This window comes from Diabrotica undecimpunctata, chromosome 3 (genome assembly GCF_040954645.1).
Source record: "Diabrotica undecimpunctata isolate CICGRU chromosome 3, icDiaUnde3, whole genome shotgun sequence".
NCBI lineage: Eukaryota > Metazoa > Arthropoda > Insecta > Coleoptera > Chrysomelidae > Diabrotica > Diabrotica undecimpunctata.
Window position 1 is genome coordinate 85,174,248 of NC_092805.1, and position 21,022 is coordinate 85,195,269.

At 32.8% G+C, this 21,022-nt stretch overlaps 1 protein-coding gene and 1 long non-coding RNA gene across 3 annotated transcripts in view; one reads left to right on the forward strand and one right to left on the reverse strand.

The window, feature by feature from the left end:
* The window catches only part of Lnk (SH2B adapter-like protein Lnk), a 177,086-nt gene that overhangs the window by 22,293 nt on the left and 133,771 nt on the right, over nucleotides 1-21,022 (forward strand). For both annotated transcript variants that reach the window (XM_072526204.1, XM_072526203.1), the window contains exons 4-6: nucleotides 2,858-3,033; nucleotides 3,151-3,326; nucleotides 9,502-9,801. In XM_072526204.1, coding sequence (XP_072382305.1) covers nucleotides 2,858-3,033; nucleotides 3,151-3,326; nucleotides 9,502-9,801 — 652 coding nt within the window. The remainder of the gene's footprint in view (nucleotides 1-2,857; nucleotides 3,034-3,150; nucleotides 3,327-9,501; nucleotides 9,802-21,022) is intronic.
* LOC140436995 (uncharacterized) lies at nucleotides 8,124-9,064 on the reverse strand. The gene is made up of 3 exons (XR_011950338.1): nucleotides 8,691-9,064; nucleotides 8,449-8,632; nucleotides 8,124-8,140 (listed from the first exon to the last, which is right to left on the reverse strand). It is a non-coding gene; the product is annotated as an uncharacterized lncRNA (long non-coding RNA).

The window sequence follows — 21,022 nt, forward strand, 5'->3', positions numbered from 1 at the left end:
GCTTTATCAATGATAGTTTTTTTTATTTTGAATTATGTTACAGTGGTCAACAACCTTTTTAATCAGCGGGCCAATTAAAATTTTACAATTTTTTGCGGGCTGCAGATAAAGTAAAACTTATAAATAATTTACAAAACTGTATTTATAATAAACAATACAATATTATAAAATTAAGTAAAGATTTCATATACAAATATTAATGCAAAATAAAAACAAACAAACAAGAAAAGAACAGAAAAACGATTTTAATTGAAATTTGTAATGAGAAATTTAGCATTATTTTTTTCGATACAAGCTGGTCAATATCAGAAGGAATTGATGAGGTAACTGCACGTACGCATCTTTTTAATCGTGCATCACTCATTTTTGATCGGTAGTCATTTTTGATTAATTTCAGGGTTGGAAATAATTGTTCGCAAACATACGTACTTCCGAACATAGACATCTTTTGCTTTGCATTTCTCGTCAAAAGCGAAAATTTATTAGGGCTCACATAAGATTTATAAAAATTTTCGATATTTGAGAAAAATACACTTTTTAAATCGGTATTATTCTGTATGTCAATCACTTTTTTTTGAAAGTATTCGGGAACTTTATCGAAATCCACATTAAATGGCGAGGAAAACAGTTTCATGAAGTTCAAAGCTGTCTTCTCAGCTTTAAACATTTGGAACCGTAATTGAAATTCGTTGATTAAAATGTCTATATATTGTGCGTATTTTTAAAAAATAGTGACGTTTTGTTTTTCTACATATAGACAGTGAGCCACATTATTCCGCAAAAATCACACACACAAAGATCATGCACAAGATCCACAATTTTAATTTGCGCTCAAAGCTCTGAATTTTATCATGCAAATTGTGAATAAACTGTCTTTTGCCTTGAAGATCCACATTAAGATCATTGAGATGCTGAATCATGTCGATAAGAAACCCAAACTGGCACATTTATTCTTTATTACCAAAATGAGGAAATAATCCCTCCATATCCAAGCACAATTATTGTATTTCGCTTTTTACTCTTGTGTACTCTTTTTAACGGCTCCATATTTAGTTTCTAATTCTTTCTAAGTTTAATTAGTGGTACTGTGACATGGGACAAACTTAACCTTTTCGCACGCAAAATTTGCTGGTGAATTATGCAATGGTTAACGAATATTTCCCTTTCCATGACCTTATTAATATCTTGGAATAGCCTTCACGAAATCCCTATCTCCATGCTTGACATTACTCGTGCTTTATCTGACGATATCAATAATCTTTTCTTTAATAAAATTCTCCAACACGGACTAATTCATCGTACAGGTCTTTGCCGGTTGTAGTCCCTTGCATTGGACTATCAGAAACACAGTCTCTGAGCATATTAAGCATACAGCTTTATCTTTGACGAAAGTGAAAACATATTCAAATTTCCACTTTTCTTCGAAATGCCGGTGCTCATTCGCAACCTTTTAGTTTTTTGTTTGGTTTTTCGACACGCTATTATGGATTAAAAATTTAAGTAATTTTGAATAGAAATCTATTACCGTTTTGACAATAATATTGCCCTCACGCTTTTCAAAAGCTTATAAAGCTTACCAGACGCTTATCAGTCTGACTGATTTCTGATCTCGGGACAACGGATTGGGATTCACGACTACAAGCGTTTATAGCCGATGTCAGCCGAACGATATACCTATAATACGCTTTCACTGCCTCTGCAGGAAGTGTGTCTCTTATAATCAGTCCAGTTTAAATTTCCAGACTGATTGGATGTCATAAAAAGGTTTTTTTTTGACCGATGGCTTCATTTGGATGTTTTGTTAAAATTCTATTAAGGGCCAAACCATACTAGTATAATTTCAGTTGTTTGCTATCCGTTGTTGAATGTCATAGTTCCACATATGGCTTGCTTTCGTACATGTGTTTGAGGTGAGTGCTCACTCACCTCACTCACTCATCTCACTCGTTCACCAAGCTCACTCATCTCACTCACCCATCTCATTCACTCACCTCACTCACTCATCTCTTCTTCTTCTTGCAGTACCGTCTCCTATCGGAGGTTGGCTACCATCACAGCAATCTTTACTTTGTTAGCTGCAGCTCTGAACAACTGTATTGAACTGCACCCATACCACTCCCTTAAATTTCGCAACCAGGAAATCCTCCTACGTCCCACATTTCTCTTTCCCGAGATTTTTCCTTGGATTATGAGTCTAAGCAGAGAGTACTTTTCTCCTCTCATTATATGGCCCAGATATTCCAGTTTTTTCGTTTGTATGGTTTTTATGACTTCGCATTCCTTCCCCATCTTCAGCAGAACATCTTGATTTGTTACTCTTTCTGTCCATGGTATTTTCCAGATTCTCCTGTAGCACCACATCTCGAATGCCTCAATGTTTTTGATGTTTATCTTTTGCAGTGTCCAGGCTTCCATGCCGTACAGCAGAACGGAGAAAGCATAGCACCTTAACATTCTCGTTCTTAAGTTTATATTTATGTCCCGACTGCATAGGAACTTTTTCATTTTGACAAACGATTGTCTCGCTATCTCTATTCGCCTCTACCCTACCACCCCCCATTAAGCAAGTATGTAAGAATTGCTGCACTTATTGTGTTTTTACAAATAATATTTTAATAAACAGCTGCAGATACTGTATTTTTACTACAATGTATAAAAAGAGCAAGTTTTCCTGTTTCCAGTGACATCAACAACTCTATCTATATGTGTAATTTTTGTACTTACTGTACTTTTTTGTACTGCTTTTTTGCTTACGATGGCAGTATTCTAGTCTAGGTTTGATCTACCAGTGGAAAATACTTATTTTTTTAATAGATGCTTTATTCTGCTGTCATTTGAACACTGTTGATTATTTCAGGTATTGTATGCGTTCTGGTCCAGGAGGAGGCGAAGGAGGTCAAGGAGATCACACTAAAGATTATCATCATCCTGAAGCACCAGATTTACCTCCAAGACATATGGTAGGTAGAGGTGGCGATCGATTGTCTTCCAGTTCAAACTTTGAGATTTGTCCTAATACAGGAGAACCCATCAGTAAGTAATCATTTTATTATTGGGTCTGAAGTGTAGAAGAAGAAAATAAATAATTTACCATTTAATATTATTCAGATCGATTTTTAGCAGTCTAATATTTTATTTGAATTTTTACAGCTATGGAAACTGATATTGGGCAAACATTAAAAAAAGAGTTATGGTTCCATGGTACATTAGGTAGATCAGAAGCTGCTCAACAGGTGTTGCACGATGGGGCTGCAGGACATGGAAGATTCCTAGTCAGACAGAGCGAAACTCGAACTGGGGAATTTGTTCTCACTTTCAATTTCCAGGTTTGTAGTTAAACTAAGTATTTATATATTAACATGTTAAGCGTCATATTTGGATGTTGTCGAATATGCCTCTGTATGGAATTAGTTTAATATGTACGGCTGACTTTAAAAAATTATTTTATAATTTTTGTTTTTTTATTTTTTTCTACCAAAAAAAAAACCAAATGTTCATTCTAGGGATCATGTGACGCATACGTTGTGACATATATTTTACAAGTCAAAACTCACATATTGCGTCTTTCTGTGTCGTATGATTCGTTATTCTTAAGCCATGCGAAGTAGTCATTGTATAATTATCGATATCACAGGTGTACGTTTTTTATAATTACGACGGGAAGCAAGGCACTATACAAATGTTTAATGATGTGTTATTTGTTGAAGAAAGGAGCAGCCAGTTGTGGTGCGTCTGTTTGTGATTTTCTTACTGACTGTGGTGTAAATAAGTGTGTGTGTGTTTATCTATGCATGTGTTGTATCTGTGTGTGTATGTTTTCAATTTATCCATGGGTGTTTATTTGGCTATACCTTATTCACGCCTCTCTTATTTTTACATATGACGTTTCCCATCAGCTATTAAGATGCGATGTGTTGGGGTTGAGAACATTCCCATGTATATATATATATATATATATATATATATATATATATATATATATATATATATATATATATATATTGTTATGCTATTTAAATTGTATTATATTGCTTATTTAGAAAAATTCCTGTCTATATTTATTAAATGATCTAATCTCCAATTAATCACAATAAATCAGCATTAATTAATTACAATCTCAGGCTATTTAACTTGTACTATTTACCTTTGATCGTGGATTCAAAATATTTTCCAATTGGCTTCCTAATTGGGATAGGTAATATGACCTGAATAAAATACATAGAATTTCAACTGAACTATATGTGAGATGTCCTTTATTTTAATGAAATTTTATATAACAATCAATCCTGTAATATTTGCAATATACTAACTTTAAATATATGAGAAGTTGTTTTCTATCATGGACCCAAATGTTATTTTACATTGATTTTTAATATGTGTTATAACTAAGCTCTTTTTATAATTCTTTTTTTTTTAAATGATCGCAAAATTAACTGTCTCTATTATTTATTCAATTTATTTAATTAATAAATGAAAACCACACTCCTGCTCTAATGAAAATTGACTGACCTTTCTTTCTCTGCCGTTGCAATTCTATGGCCACGCCACAAAAAAAATCCTTTCTCTGCTTCTGCTCCTATTGTGGTCCAGATGACGTACACCTTTCTCCTATCTGTCCTTGTATCTGCAACCCAACAACTCGTGTTAGTCTATGCAGCCTCCTTTTGAGCCAATCTCCGCGCCTGTTTATAACTCCAAATGTTTCCGGCTTCGTCTGATATTAATATTCTTATACCCTTTGGTTTTTCTATCTATCTGTACCCCGTTCCTCACACTGGTCAGCTTTTACACAACAAATAAACACACCCGGTAAATTACGTCTTCGGGACTTCAAACAAACACAAATCACAAAGCTCCTTCCTTCTTGGACGACGAAAACTGACTAACTAACCTTTTTCCTCTCTCCTATCTCATAGCCAAAACCACCACCTCCTTGCATTCAAAAATTGACCAATAAAAATCATCCACCTCTGTGACGTATATCGTTACCAACCAACTCTCTCTATAAAACGTCATTCGGGTAATTCCAGAAAACAACATTCTTTAATTATTCTAACTAAATCTATCTGCTTTACAAATATTTCTTACTAATAGCTACAAACGATACCTGTTTCTCAATTCAATGTCTTTTGTTAATAAACTTTTACCGATATAATCTTTCGGGGAGAAAAACCACCGCAAATCCCGGTCTATTGTTTAAACACTTTCTATATACACATTTATTCCGGGTAAATCCATTCCACAATAACCGACTTATTTAAATTTCTTATCGATAATATTTGAAAGTCTTGTCTCTGAGGCCTAATGAACAATTCTTCGAACAACTTAAAATACATATTTTGTCTTATACAGGATGTTTGAAAATTTATATGCCCGTGTCTTTATGAAATATCAATAATTTTAATTTTTATTTAAGTAATAAAATTTGTATATCGGTTTTTTATTGCTTATGGACATTCAAAAGTACAACAATATATATATATATATATATATATATATATATATATATATATATATATATATATATATATATATATATATATATATTGTTGTACTATATATATATACAGTCGATCCGCCGGATCTTTGCACATCGTCATCATTCTTATTATAGGAAATAAATCAAAACATGTGAGTCAAACGTATGTCGGCTATAAGAATTATTATAAAAATTAGAAAATGGCTAATATTACAATTGACGTTTTTATACTTCTCTTTTATTTCATTTATTGCATTTAGAAAACTGGATACGTATACATTTATGAACGTGATTTTTCAATTTTTGGAAACCTATAGGTTGTCCAATAACATCTACAGTAAATAAATATTTAAACCATAGTAATAAGAAATTAAAGTATTTTTATTGAATATAAGCAAATATATGGTACTGACATATCGTCAGATGATGTTCCTGTTGTTGGTAAATATCGGTTTAGATTTAAGAAGGTTACAAAAAAGAATAGTAACAAAAATGTGATATGAGAAGACTAAAATGTGAGTAAACAAAAGAGACGTTTTTAAAGATTAGATAAGAACATCTAATAGAAAAAAGAGAAAAAGAACAGTCAGATGAATGACAAGATACTGCAACTCATGGAAAAAAGAAAAAAAAAATCAAAGAACAACACAAGAATGTACAACAATATTCACAGACAAATAAGAACACAAATACGAAAGGCCCAAGAAAATTGGTTAAAATCACAGTGTGAAGAAATATATTTATTGAAAGAAAAACACGATACGTTTAAAATGCATAAACAAGCAGCTGGTCTTTAGAAATTAAATACAGCTAACAAACTGCGAGATCAACAGAGAAACATCATCACAGATAAAAATCAAGAAATTTGCATATGGACCAAGTTTATCAAAGAACTCTGATGATAGTAGATCCCAACAACCTCCATCCCACATATGTAATGACCACTTACAAATCACATCAAATGAAGTGGAAAAGGCAATATTACAACCAAAAGATGGCAAAGCTCCTGGACCTGACAATGCACATGCTGATCATAAAACTATTTAACACCAACGGTACTCAACTCCTAATAAAAATATTTAATGAACCAAGAACATGGCTGAAGTCACGCCGACGTTTATTGCTGTACCAAAGAAAACAAAATCCGTATCCTGCAGTGATTTGCCGACCATCAGCTTAATGAACCATCTTTTAAAGTTATTTCTAAAAATCATACATCAAAGAATATATAGACTGTGCGAAGAAAAATTCAGCCGTAGTACAAAGTTTAGTTTTCGGAATGCAGTGGGTACGAGAGAGGCTCTCTTTAGCATAAAAAGGCTATTTCAACGATGTAGAGATGTGAACTGCAATACATATGCATGCTTCATTGATTACCATAAAGCATTCAGGTTAATGAACAGAAAGAGTAAAAATTGGGACCATTCCTTAGAAATTAAATGTAGGATAGAGAAAGCCAAATCTACATTTCAAAAATGGCTAAGCTATTCAAATGTCATGATTTATTCACACCCATAAAAATCAGGTTACTACCATGTTATATCTTTCGTATACTATTGTACGGAGTTGAGTCGTGGACTTTCACAGATACTACCTGCAGGAACATTGAGGCTTTCGAAATGTGGCTTTATCGTCGAATCCTGAAGATATCTTATACCGGTCACGTTACTAATCAGGACGTTTTATTAAGAATGGAAAAAGAAAAACAGCTGATAACCACAATAAAAACAGCCAAAATAGAATACCTTGGTCACATCATTAGCAACAACGAAATATATGAATTGCTGCAACTAATTTTACAGGAAAAAGTAGATGGAAAACGAGGCTCAGGAAGGCGAAGGATTTCCTGGCTGAAGAATCTATGTATGTGGTTCAACACAACAAATATTTTCAGACCAGCAGTGTGCAAAGTACAAATTGTCATGATAGTCGCCAATATCCGAAACGGGTAGACACTACAAGAAGATCTAAAAAACTGAATATAAATCTACTCCAGTGCTCCATCATCTTGATAATTTTGTTTATTCAGTGTTAAATATGGTTTTCAGACTTAAGTAATCACTTTGTTTTAAAAAATGGTCATACAAAAATTAACACAACGAACTTCAAATAAAGAAATCTATGCATAATAAATTAAAAAATAGAAAACTTGAGCTGGGTAAAAAAGAATTTATTATAACAATAATATAATTTAAATATTTATTGAAGCCTCATACACTATACAGCCATGTAGCCAATCATAAATTTAAGAATTCTTCACTGTCAGAATCTGAGCCACTCATATTACCAGTGTCTATTATGATTGGTTTAATGTTAGTGTCAACCATATTTTTTTCTCGGATATACCACTTTGTAATAATTTCATGAGTATGTTTCACACATTTTTCCCAAATTTCTGTGTTACATTGGTTTAGTGCCTTTTTCCACATATTTATAACAGCATTATCAGAATGTCCATCTCTACCAAGATTCTTATTGTAATATGACTTGCAGTTTGCCCAAATTAATTCAATAGCGTTGAATTCACAGTGATAAGGAGGTAGTCTCAACACTTCATGGCCGTGTTCTTTTAGTAGTTCATGCTAACAGATGTTTTGCCAATAAATGCAACTTCTTTATCCCTTAATTCATTACTTATACTTTCCAGAGTAACATGTTTCTCTAAAAAAAAAAAGAACAGATAAGTACAGAATAAACCACACTGTTATAACTAGTTCAATGAAAAAGAAGTAATACTTTGATTTTATAAAACTATAAATTATTTCAAATTAAAAAACTCACAAGAAAATTGACTTAATATCCATTAATGTATTCAGCAGAAATTTTCTTAAACTACTCTCAACAATCTTTTTTACAACATACATTTATATAAAGTATTGATTAAAAAGTACCTTCTGGTTATCATGGTACATGATACCATTATCTTATGGTATATCAAAATCAGATTGAAGAAATTTTTAACTACTTACTTTGTTGGTACATGTCGTATACTGTATTACGCACTGCCATTTTTGATCCCTCAGACAGATCAGTTGTTTTGTTTTTCGGACGAGGTCTACTTTTGCCTGGCTTTGAAAGAATGTGATTATTTTCTTTCCTTTTAATAATTGTACATACTGTTCGTCGTTATATTTTTAATGCAGCAGCTACTCTCTTAAATAAAGAATTGTTTAATGATTTTCATAAACGAACATACATTTCAATATGTTACCTGTTGAACAGACGAAAATGGCTCCAAAGGCCCTCCATTTACTTTTTCTAATTCGAAATACTCCAACACATTCAACACAAGTTGCTAAGCTTGAGAAGTTAAAGGCTTGCCAGGCATACTCTAAAAATAAAAACCTTTAAAAATATTTCATATTGTCCGTTGACGTAGTTTTAGCTATATTTAAATAATTAATGTCAATTTAGAGGTTAAAAAAATTTATTATTCGTTATTAGCTAATACATGAATTCTTACCTTAATAAATTGAACACGAAGGTAAGGGTTAGTCGTTATAACAACTGTTTGTTAAAAATATGTATATTTAAAGTATGAAAAAGGATTGATTATTTAAATCAAACGAAAATAATTTATAAAAATATTACTCTCTGTCAAAACAAAATTTCCAATTTTCATGTCAATTGTCAGTAGACGAATCAATCAGAGATTATTGTTCTATGGCTGTCTTTGTTCAATGCATGGTGTTGTGTATGGACAGGCGGTTTAAGTTAATAGTTTTAGTTTCTGTGAGTAGGAAAGAGACGTAACATAAAAAATAATTCGTGAATACTGTCATACTTGTGCAAAGATCCGGCGGACCGACTGTATATATATATATATATATATATATATATATATATATATATATATATATATATATATATATATACACTTAATGTATGTATACACATATACATATCAACACGCATATACAGCACGGATGGACCATAACAGTACCTAATTCCCATATATTGAGTCTTAGAGTCTTATATATTTTATATTAATTAGGACAGCATTTTAATTCAACTTTTTCCAGGGGCGTGCCAAACATCTTCGAATGACAATAAACGATCAAGGTCAATGCAGAGTCCAGCACTTTTGGTTCCAGTCCATATACGAGATGCTCGAGCATTTCCGCTCTCAACCCATACCTCTTGAGAGCGGCGGCAACTCTGACGTCACTCTCACCGACTACATTCTCAATCCGAACGCCAGACAGCAGCACCAGAGCTCAATGGGGCGCAGCCCCACCAGTACAATGACGTCCAGCTCGTCGCAGCAGGCTGTGACGAACGGTCATGAAAGACGAGTTCCGCCCATTCCGGAAATTAGACAAGTGAGATAAATAGTGTTCAATGTGTGTCTTGATTTTTGTTTTTATTTTTATTTACAACTTTTTAGAGATTCTTTTCTTTTGCTAAGAAAGGTAGTTCACATGTTTGATAATATTTTTTCTAAATCTTAATTTAGAAAAAAAACGGCAATAAAATTAATTGTTTTTTAAGAAAATCTAGGTTTAAAACACTTTGATGAGCTCGATATAATGTTTTTGGTAATTTTTTAATACTCTTTATTGTTATCAGTATTTATTGCAAACTTATTTATTTGCATTTTATATAATTAATTATTTTGTTAATGTTATTGGAGTTATCAATTATACATTCAAATATTTAGAATAATTATGTAATTATCTCTAGCTATGTATAGCTGGTCAGCTTTGTATAGCTAGGTACTGATCGGGCATAAAGGGATCTACAATATTCCATTTTATCTAAATACATATTTCGAGGCCGGACACATAGATGGACACTATAATGATAAGAAATAATAAAAAATTGAACAAGCAGTGAATACTTGCATAGGTCCAACAATTTGAAAGTAGTAATCACTAAAGTTCTTATCAAAGAAGTTTAAAAACCAAGGATAAGATATCAATGATAAGAAATCAAATATATATATATATATATATATATATATATATATATATATATATATATATATATATATATATAAAGGGGGTTGAGGTTAATAGAAATGACAGTCCTAAGATCAGAAATACTGAGAGAATGGCAGAAAAAATTACAAAAAGTGGAACAGTAACGAAACTACTAAAACGGGTCAAAGAGCGCAACAGCAGCATATTCGTTACATTATATCTCTTTCAGACTATTTTTTATATTCTTCAATATAAGGACTCGGCTGCAAACTTTCATGATGAACTACCTTCGTTTTCCATTTTAGTGTCTTCTGAATCCTAGAAACCAGATCATTGGACCAGATTACTTTATAGGTTCCTAAGAAATTACTGTGAAGTTTTTCGGGAGATTTTCGTTTCCTTCTGGTGGGGTTGTATAACCATACTTTTTTCAGTTCCACAAATTACTTCAGCTAGATTTCAGATCATATCGAATCTTCATTCGATCGGTTTCAATTTTTATTTCTGAAGAGACAATTTTTAATTTTCGCTTACAATTTTTGCATGGTCGTCGATCTCCATTTGTATATCCTTAGGGCACCCAAACCAAAGATTTTATTTGGAAAATTTGTTTCTTTATCAAATTTGATAGATACCCTGTTTTTTTCATGTTCTGTCCATGACTAAGCTATCATGACCAGCGATACTTGCTTAAGTTAGCCCAGTATATTACACACGTTCCTAAACATTTTACACAACAGTTTTTCCCTGGTCTGAGTGAAGCTCCACAAGAACTAAAAATACAGGTCAATAGGTTATCGACCAGAGCTTGGGTGGCTGTATATGCTTCACAAAGGCATCAATGCTTATTACAGTAATCGCTGGCTATCAGTATAAATAATGATGGATCGTTCACGACTGATCTGAACCAACGATTCGGACTTTTACATTGTCACCTAAGACGCTGTGCTTGGAATTATTACCCCCAGGGTCTCATACCACCCGAATCAAATGTGATCTGTGGACCACCTCTGTCATCTTCCTTTGCAGAATCATAGAATAAAAATACTAAAGTAGCTTTTGTATTTATGATATTTAAAGAACTATTATATTGAGCCAGATCCGCATCTTCAAAAGAATCCCTATTTCCAACGACTAAGTATAAAGCGAGAAAATATCATAGATCAACTCCGGTTCTTTCGAATGAAGCTCCGATGTACGGCTTCATGGCAATTTATGAATTATTTATATAATAACATCTAAAACAATAAATGTAAAAGCCTGTATGGAATCCAAGACAACAGTACTCATGACTCATAAAGATCTGAAAACCTTCTCCAGAATTGTACAAAATTATTGAAAATCATGCAGAATTTACGAGAAATAAACAGTCGATTCACAGAGCGGATTTAGGACTACCGAGAAGAAAAATGTTTGCTCTAACCAGGCACCTCCTTCTTTACAGTATCAACAACATAAATGGGACGCTACTCATTGTACATAGAACAGGACTTAAAAGGGACAACCATTCGATATAATAATAAATGAAAGTAATTATGAAGGTCGATATGTTCGATATGTTCGGCATTCGATTTAAAAAAGGCTGGGATGTGAATATGGTTAATTCATTTTGTTAACAGTTCTAGTTTTCAAACATTTTCATGCTAGATTAAGGTTGCATACTGTTTTCCTAATTTTTATTACCCTGCCACGAGAATGTTTTATTAATTTTATTAATTTTGAATCCAGAATGGATTGTTAGTTTTTCTGTTAGCAATATTTTTTAATATTTATTTATTAAATTTTAATCTAGAATAGGCTGTTACATGAAAGTTAGAGTTAAAGAAAAATACGTTATATTGGACATAAGTCGTGATATCATACGAGTGGTTAGAGCTATGAAACTTTCCAAACAAACTAATAATAGGTAAAAGCACATACAATAAATTTCGTTTGAACTCATTTCTGAATTTTTGAAATCTGTAGAGTGTGACGGCCAACATGTAGGAGGTCTGGATTCGATACCTGCTGCATGCGGAAACATATAGATATTTTTAACATATCCAAAGGTCGCAGTTCAACACAGTTATATAAAATGCGTTAGGCTTTCACGGCCATCGTCTAACTTGTTAAACTGTTTGTTTGGGCTGTTAGGCCGTTGTCTTCTGAGATTAATTCTCGACGTTTCGCCAACACTAGGGGTTGGCATTTTCTGGAGATGTTACTGCTTCGCTTGTAAGCTGATACTGACGCCAAGTGGCGTCAGTTGGAGTCAGTCATTTTTGCTTAGTTGAGAAGATATGTTGCAAAATGCAATTTTTAGATTCCCCATGTCTCTAATAACATCTTTATCAACGTCTGTTTTGCCTTGCAATTCTTAGAAGGCACAGATTAAAGCAAAAATCTGAATTTGGTTTCGAAAATTAGATTACAGATTTAAAAAAAGACCTTAATAATTTGTAAGAAACGAGTATAATCACTATGATAAAAAAAAAACCGATATAAAGACGGGACAGAAAAATAATAAATTAAGGACATAAACACAACAGATGATTAAGGACAGAAGCTGCATGGATCGAAATTCTCTAGAATATAAGTAACTTATATTTAAGGCAATAATTATAAAAAAAGAATAAGACAAGACATCAGGGACAACAATACTGAAAAAATTGAAAATATTCTAGAGAAAAACAAGAGCATGAAAGTGTTAATTAAAAACACTAAATAATAAAGGCTAACAACAAATACACGAGATATAAGCCACAAATGGAATCACTATAAACGAGAAAAATCAGATAATTAATATTGTTGAAGATTACTGTAATCATGGTTGCTTAACTTGAGGGAATGGTACGGATGCACATTAATTGAACTATTCAGAGCAGCAGCATCTAAGATCAGAATAGCCATGATGCATGCCAACCTCCGCCGCGGAGATGGCACGTGAAGAAGAAGATTACTGTAGAGAATTATGCACGTCCAGCATAGCTGGAGTCAAAACCCAAAAACCACGATATGAAACGAAGAATACTAAATGTAGGATCTGAAACACTACCAGAACTTACTAAAGTGTCGAATAGTATATATACCTAGGTGACACGATCAAACTAGGCAAACATAATCAAACGGCAGAGATCACTAGAATAATTCGAATGACTTGGGCAGTAGGAAGACTAGTATATATATATATATATATATATATATATATATATATATATATATATATATATATATATATAGAAAATCAAAAGGATGCCAATAAATCTACAGAAAAGGATATTACAGTTACATTCTACCAGTTATGGAATAGAGACCGTGACACCTACAGAGTTATCAGCCAATATATTAAGAGCACTACAGAGGGTCATCGAACGAGTTATTCAGGAGTTTTTCTGTACATTGGACATAGTACATGGTCATAGTAAAGGAATACCGTAAAAATGGTGGTTAGACGACATCAAAGCAAAAGTGGGGAGAAACTGGCATCAAATAGCACTAAACAGACAAGTGATGCTTTTCTTGTCTTCTCTTGGTATCCGTTCCAATAACTAACCTCTTTGTCCATCGCTCATCCGTCATTCTAGCTATGTGTCCTGCCCATCTCCATTTTAGTCTGGCTATCCTTTTGATGACACCAGTCACCTTGGTTCTTCTCCTGACCTCTTCGTTTTTTATTTTGTCTGGCAGAGTTATTCCTAACATGGAGCACTCCATTCTTCTCTGTGCGACTCTCAGTTTGGTAGCCGAGGCTTTTGTTAAAGTAAGTACTTTAAGTGTGGCTTAATACCATTTAAATAGTAATTACGTTAAAGTAAGTGTTTTTCTCTGTATGTTAACAGTGAGAGAACGTATTGATCAAATAGCTTAAGCGATTATTTATGTATTCAGTAATCATAATTTTTTTTCTTGAAATTTTACAAGATATTGCCGGGTACTAAATAAATGCAACAAGAACATATAAAATACTAAAAATCTACTAGGTAGAAAATCAAAACTTAATAATAAACAAATAATAAACAAACAATAAAGGAAGAGATCACTAGCTGTAGCTAAAGATATTCTAGAAACTCAGCGAATATCCTAATCCTAACATTTTGGCTCAGAACCCATCTCGAAGTCATAAGTGATGATGTTGGCACTGTTTTCAATATCTAGGGGAATGTCATTAGTGCAATTTTAATAACGGATTCGATCAATTTATTTCTATCAATAAACTTTTGTAATAGTTAAAATTGTCGCCCCTTATATTATAAAAATCCCTAGACGTGCATAGTTTTGGACGATTTCAAATATGTTAATACTGTACACTAACTTAAAAAGAGCTATGGTAGTTTGCTTGGAAAAGTTAATAGTTCCAATGACTTATATAAGATGGGATTTATGTAATCCTTTAATGAAAAAATATAAAAAATGTAATGAAAACTAATTTTCGAATACTAAAAGCATCGTGAAATACCTTCAGCATCTCATAGTGATATTGTTTTATTTTTATTTATCTTTTGTAAATATATTTTTTCATTGTACATGTATTTGTGCCTTTTTTGCTTCATGTGTACAAACTTTCGCACTAATAATTTATTTTTTAAGTAGAATGCTCAAATTAAGTATAGAAGGACATAAGGCCTTCTGTGATTCCCCTTCGGTGTTCATTTCTATGCTTGTATTATAGTTTGGTTAATTTTTATAATAATAATAATACTCTAATCTAACATACTTGAAGATTCAAATATAGTATTCGGCTATAACATTTTTTAATATGAATATTATATTTCGTTGTTCTTTGTTAATTTATAGAACAGAAAAAATTGTTTTAAGTAATTGTACAATTAATTGTAGGATGAAACTAGGAAATGGCTTGGCCTGGAAATTCCTTTTCCAAGCCAAGTAGGGTAATGGCTTGTCCATTGATTCTTATTCTTTGTTAGTTATTTCCAAATCCTAACTTGAATTTTATAGAGCACCATTCCCGCTACTTCAGTCCACGTTGTTCTCCGTCTTCCCCGTCGTAGTCTTCCGGTTATACCTTCTGCCAGTTTATATTTTGTTATTTTCTGTTCTGAAAGTCTTTGTACCTACTTACATGTTATTGAGAGTTCACCACACAACTGTATCTTCTTCCTTCTTTCCTCTGTATATTTTTATTTTTATAATTTCCAATTTTTTTTTCCTTTTCAAAGTTCACCGCTATAAAGACTACACTTAGTATGATTGTTTTATGCTTAGTTTTGTTTTTTTGGATATTCTATAGCTCTTAGTACAGAAGTCAGGACTTCCATACATTTTGTGTCCTTTTTTTTATTCCGTCTAGAATCTCTACTTGCATCTACTTCATTACCTGTCGATGTTAATCTCAGATAATTGCATTTTCGCTTCTCTCAGAAGACAAAAAGTTACACTGTTTGTCAGCAGTAACCTCTAAGTTTACATCTTGTCTTCTTTGTTGTTCATTGAGTAGTGTGTATTGCGATTTATTGCCTTTGTTAGATTTCCTCGGTTCCTAGTCAAAATTGAAATGTCATCTATTGGTTTTATAGCAGAGTAGTCTGCTATCTCTTATTCAGGCTGAGTCGACCTGGGGTCCATAGATATTTAAAAATATCTAGATGTTTTCGTCGGCTCTCTGATCGACCATCGCCCTTCTGCGTGAAAGTCAGACACTCTACCGCCTGAGCTCTCCGGCTCTTTGCTATACTTTTTATTAGGTGATTTTATAGCACTCTTCTTTGCTAGTATCCTTATTCTAGGACTTAGTTGAAGACGGTTGCTGACAATGGGACTCCCTGCTTTAGACCCCTGATAACCTTAAATTTCTTAGATATGTTTCCGTTTATTGGCACTTTTTAAGTACCTTATAAAATGGTAGCTTTATCGATGTCTAATTTTTCTCCTAAAATGATGATTCTTATACGTAGATATTCTACGTAGGTCTTATACGTAATCTACGTCTTAGACGTAGATTCTTATAATTTGTTATTGTTGACCTGGATCTGTAAGCAATTTTTCAAAATTCATGGCACTCCTTTCCAAAAATTGTTTCTAAATTATTTTTAATGATATTTGAATCTCTTAAATTTGTAAAAAAATTACAGGTTTTCGTGGGTTTTTGATTTTTGGTTATTGGATAACTCTTTTTTTTTTTAACAAATTTAATACGGAGTTTTATTCTTCTTCCATTTTATAAGCAATTTTGATTGTGCGTTGACTGATTGATACCTCTATGGCACGTTGAAAGCGATTGGTGATTGATCGCTTACTATTTTGAGCACAGGGGTCTTTCCCATACTTCTAAAGTTGATGTAACCTTCTGGCTAAGGTCTAGTGTTCGCGCAAGCGCTCCTAACATGACAACGACCAATTATGTAGAAGAGACCGACGGCTTTACGTGCTCTCCGAAGCATGGCGGCTCAGTTAAATTAGAAATTGAAAAGTTTATGAGTACCGGAAGTGGGGCTCTCGGGCCCTCTAGCTTGTTAAGCCAATAGCCACCGAGTTAGGGCCTCCGCCCCTCTTGGCTTATGTGGTCAAGTTTGTAATAAATTATAAATTCTTCTGTCTATGGAGACTTCATCTCAGTGTTAATATGTCGGTTTCGCCATAATAGATAGTCGGATTTCAAGACGAAGTTCAACCACGATTTTATCCCTTATGCCTTTTTGTGTACTGGAAATTTCATATAAGATAAGCAAAAAAAGAGAAAATTTGAAGTTGAACCAAGGTTCGTTTTGCTGAAAATCAAATTTTCCAATTTTCTGCTACTTTTCCAACGTAATTTTTTTTGTTTTTCAAGTGGCATGAAGAAAAAAATCATGGATTTTCAACCTATTAATATTACAGGTTTAGGTCATAATTAGCGATTAGAGAAGATTATCTTTCCAAATGAAAATTCAGTGTTCACACAAATTTCTCCAGGAAGTCCCACCCTTGATTTCATCTTTCAGTACTCTCAAAGGCATAAGGGATAAAATCGTGGTTGAACTTCGCCGGATATCCTACGGTCTATAAATTGTTATTAAGGCATCCTTACAGATTATTTGCTTTTTGTACTTGATCTCTCACTTCTCTCTCCAGGTCTCCATGGCTGGACAGCATAATTCCAAAGTATTTAATTTCCAGTACTTGTTCAATACTGTACAAAACAATAATCAGGCCCATAGTAAGTTATGGTTGCGAAACATGGGTGGTGACACAAAAATCTGCCAATGCATTAGATGTGTTTGAAAGAAAAATATTACGTAGGATCCTGGGCCCAATAAGTGAAAACAACAACTGGCGAATTAGGTACAATAGAGAAATATACGAGCAATATAGCGAACCAACTCTAGCACAACATACTAAACTGCAGAGATTACGATGGGCAGGGCACGTGGTCCGCATGCATGAGAATAGAATCCCCAGAAAATTATTAAATGCAAGAATGCAGGGAAAAAGACCAGTTGGAAGACCTAAAAAGAGATGGGAAGATGAAGTCGATGAGGATGCCAGGAACTGCCTGGGAACGCGTTCATGGAAAAGAACAGCGGTAAATAGAGATGGTTGGAGAGGCCTGTTGAAGGAGGCCAAGGCCCGATTTGGGCTGTAGCGCCATTGGATGGATGGATGGATGTTCAATACTGATGCCATTTATTTCTAGTTTACATCTGGTTGGTTTTTTGCTCATTACTATTGTTTAGGTTTTTTTTTGAGATAGGCATATTACATTCTTTTGCTCTTATGTTAAATCTGCGGACTAGACTTTGTAAAGTATCTATTCATCTTGAGCTATCAGTATTGCGTCGTATGTGTAACACAGTATTTTTACTTCTTTGTTTTCCAGTTTTATTAGAATAGTGCAATAGCATTTGGACACCCATGAAAATATACTCCAAACTTTATTAGATCTTTCAGAAATTTATTCCACTAGGATTAAGGTGATATCATCTCATCATCTCTTGCTTGATGATGACCTACGTTAATCTGTCAGAAAGGAGAATCTAATATATCATTCATAGCGCTGTTCTTCTTTCCTTGCAATAGTCCCTGATCAAGGTGTGCAGGTTGTGACGACCTTTATTTTATAATAATAAATTGATTTAATTACCTGGAATTATTTCTTAAAACAAAACGAAAGATGAAGTTGGGCGATTAGAATAACGCTAGATTTAAAGTCTGGTCAGACCCAAGAATAATGTTTTTTTACTACACTGAGTGAAGATATTTCAAAACCTGTTAAACAGCTTGTATTATACTAACCCCTGGTAGATACGCCGTTAAATAAATGTCCAGCTTCAAACAGTATCGCCGGTGGGAGAAGTCCGGAGATGATTCGAAGCAAAAATACAATGTATCCTTAAAGCAATGAAAGATTTTTTTTAATGCTTTTTGGTATTTGAAATTTTATTTAACTACGTCCTATCCCGATAATGTTCATATTTGCTTTATTAGGCTTTAAGCTGTCATCGTAGTTGACTACTAGCTATCTCGCTATATTCTAAAGGATCTTGATGGTTGAAAAACTAATAATTAATATAGAATTGTCTATCGCGCTCGAATTAATGTATGTAAATTGACATTTTTGTTGTTTTAGATGGTATTGTTGCTCTTAAGTTCTTTAAGCTACCACACTTCAGATGGTTGAATAAAGAAGGGTTGATTTACAATATCTTGGTTGATCAATATTTGGTTTTCATCATTCACTTCCAACGTTACTCTCCTTGCCATCCAAGCTTACTGGACAATTTTATAGATAAGGACAAATTAAACGCAGTGTAATAATACAAAAAAGTAATCATTAGAGCCAAAGCTCATTATCTTTGTCGCACAGTTTGCTTCTTAGAGTTGTTTACTTATAGAGTTTAATAACCTAAAATCATTAGTCCTTTTAGATCTTGAAAATATGATATTATACATTTTAAAGTATTTTTAGTCGTAGCTATATTTGAATTAAATAAGTATACCTTGGTTACTTAACCTTAAAATGTATGTCCAGCTTTTAGCTGTTTTATAATGGGACATTTAAATGAAAACCAGTGCAATCTTATCACAATTTTATTTTTTGTTATGGTAGTTCATAGTTTTATTTCAGTTTAATCATTTTATTCAATGCGTGGCTTATGTTCAATTCTACGTTCAATTATATAAATGTCGACGGTTCCGTAACAAAAAAAGGCCTAAAAAAAATGCCCAAAATTATTGGTTACATTTTTTTTTGGAAGTAGCAAACACGATGGATATTTTCAAGGGCTTTATTTCTTGTCGATTTGGCCTTTCAAAGACAGGTTCTGTGTGTACACACAAACTTAGACATCTTCGATACGCATGACGTGTTCAAAATAACTTCTCTGCATGGAATGCCTCATCTTTTACAGGCATATCACGCCATGTGGCACTGATGTACTGATGAGAAATAGTGTCTTGATCTTGATCGGTATCAGGTAAATCTACTAAGAATTAATCTCCTTTGTTTGTCTACCTAATTACATAATTAATCAATAACAATAAAATTATTACTGTTAATATTAATAGTCAGAAAATCACAGTATTGGACCAAAAATATTATTGGCCAAAAGATGATAATAGAAAAAACAAAAAACATGTTTGTGACAATTTTTATTTTTAAATCAACTGCTTAATTTGAATCCTATTGACTTAAAAATGAATTTAATTCAGAAATCTAATTTATTCAAACATTTTAATATGTATAGTATATCTAGGAACTATGTGGAAATAAACATCTATAAACAATTGTTTTATTGACAAAATTTAACTCATTTTAAAAATTTGCTATTTGTCTAAACTGCTATCATTAAAATTGGTCTTTAAGAACTTGAACGCTCTTTCTTTGAAATCGCTATCCTCTAGTTTTTTTATGATAATCTTATTAAACGAATTCGCTTAATAACTTTTGATTTTTAAAAGTTTTTAATAATTATTAATATTTTCTAATACTCCAGTATCTGCAATTTTGACCAAACCAGATTATTATCCAAATAAAAGACTTTTTCGACATCGACGTTTTTTTTACCTTTTTGGTTTTTAAAACGTTAAAATAATTTTGTAAACTTAAAACACACAGAGCTGTCGCCGCAGTCATTTATTTGCCTTAAATGCTGCCGTGTTAATTATTTCGGACAGGACAGTGAGCAACGCGAGTAGCAGCAGCAATGGTTGCATGTAAAGGGGATAATACAGCCATCGGGATTATCTTCGTCAAGTTCTTGATATAACTGAAGAATTTTGTCATTATTTTTTATATTATTTCATTGGGGAGTTCAGAGCTTCCATAATAACGTATTATATTATTGAAGTAATTATATATTCTATAATAGCATCTCAACATTCTTAAATCGAATAGTTTCTAATAATTGCTAATCTCAGCTAATTGATTTGTTTCTGATATATTCTAATCGTTTGTCGTTCTTGATTTTGTTCATAAGTAAGCTACTACTTAAATTTGACATTTTACAACGCCACGGGTGGTGTACAACATCGAATCTGATATCGGCATATTAAAATTTGACGGTTTTATGGTGTACATAACCAGCATGTTTTTTTTATATGAGTATTATTTACTGCTGAATTCATTTATTTCTAGTTGTTACCATTCTTCCTAAGAGTTCCTCAAGTTTTTCTGGAATGTTTTTATGGTTAGTAATTCATTTTTATA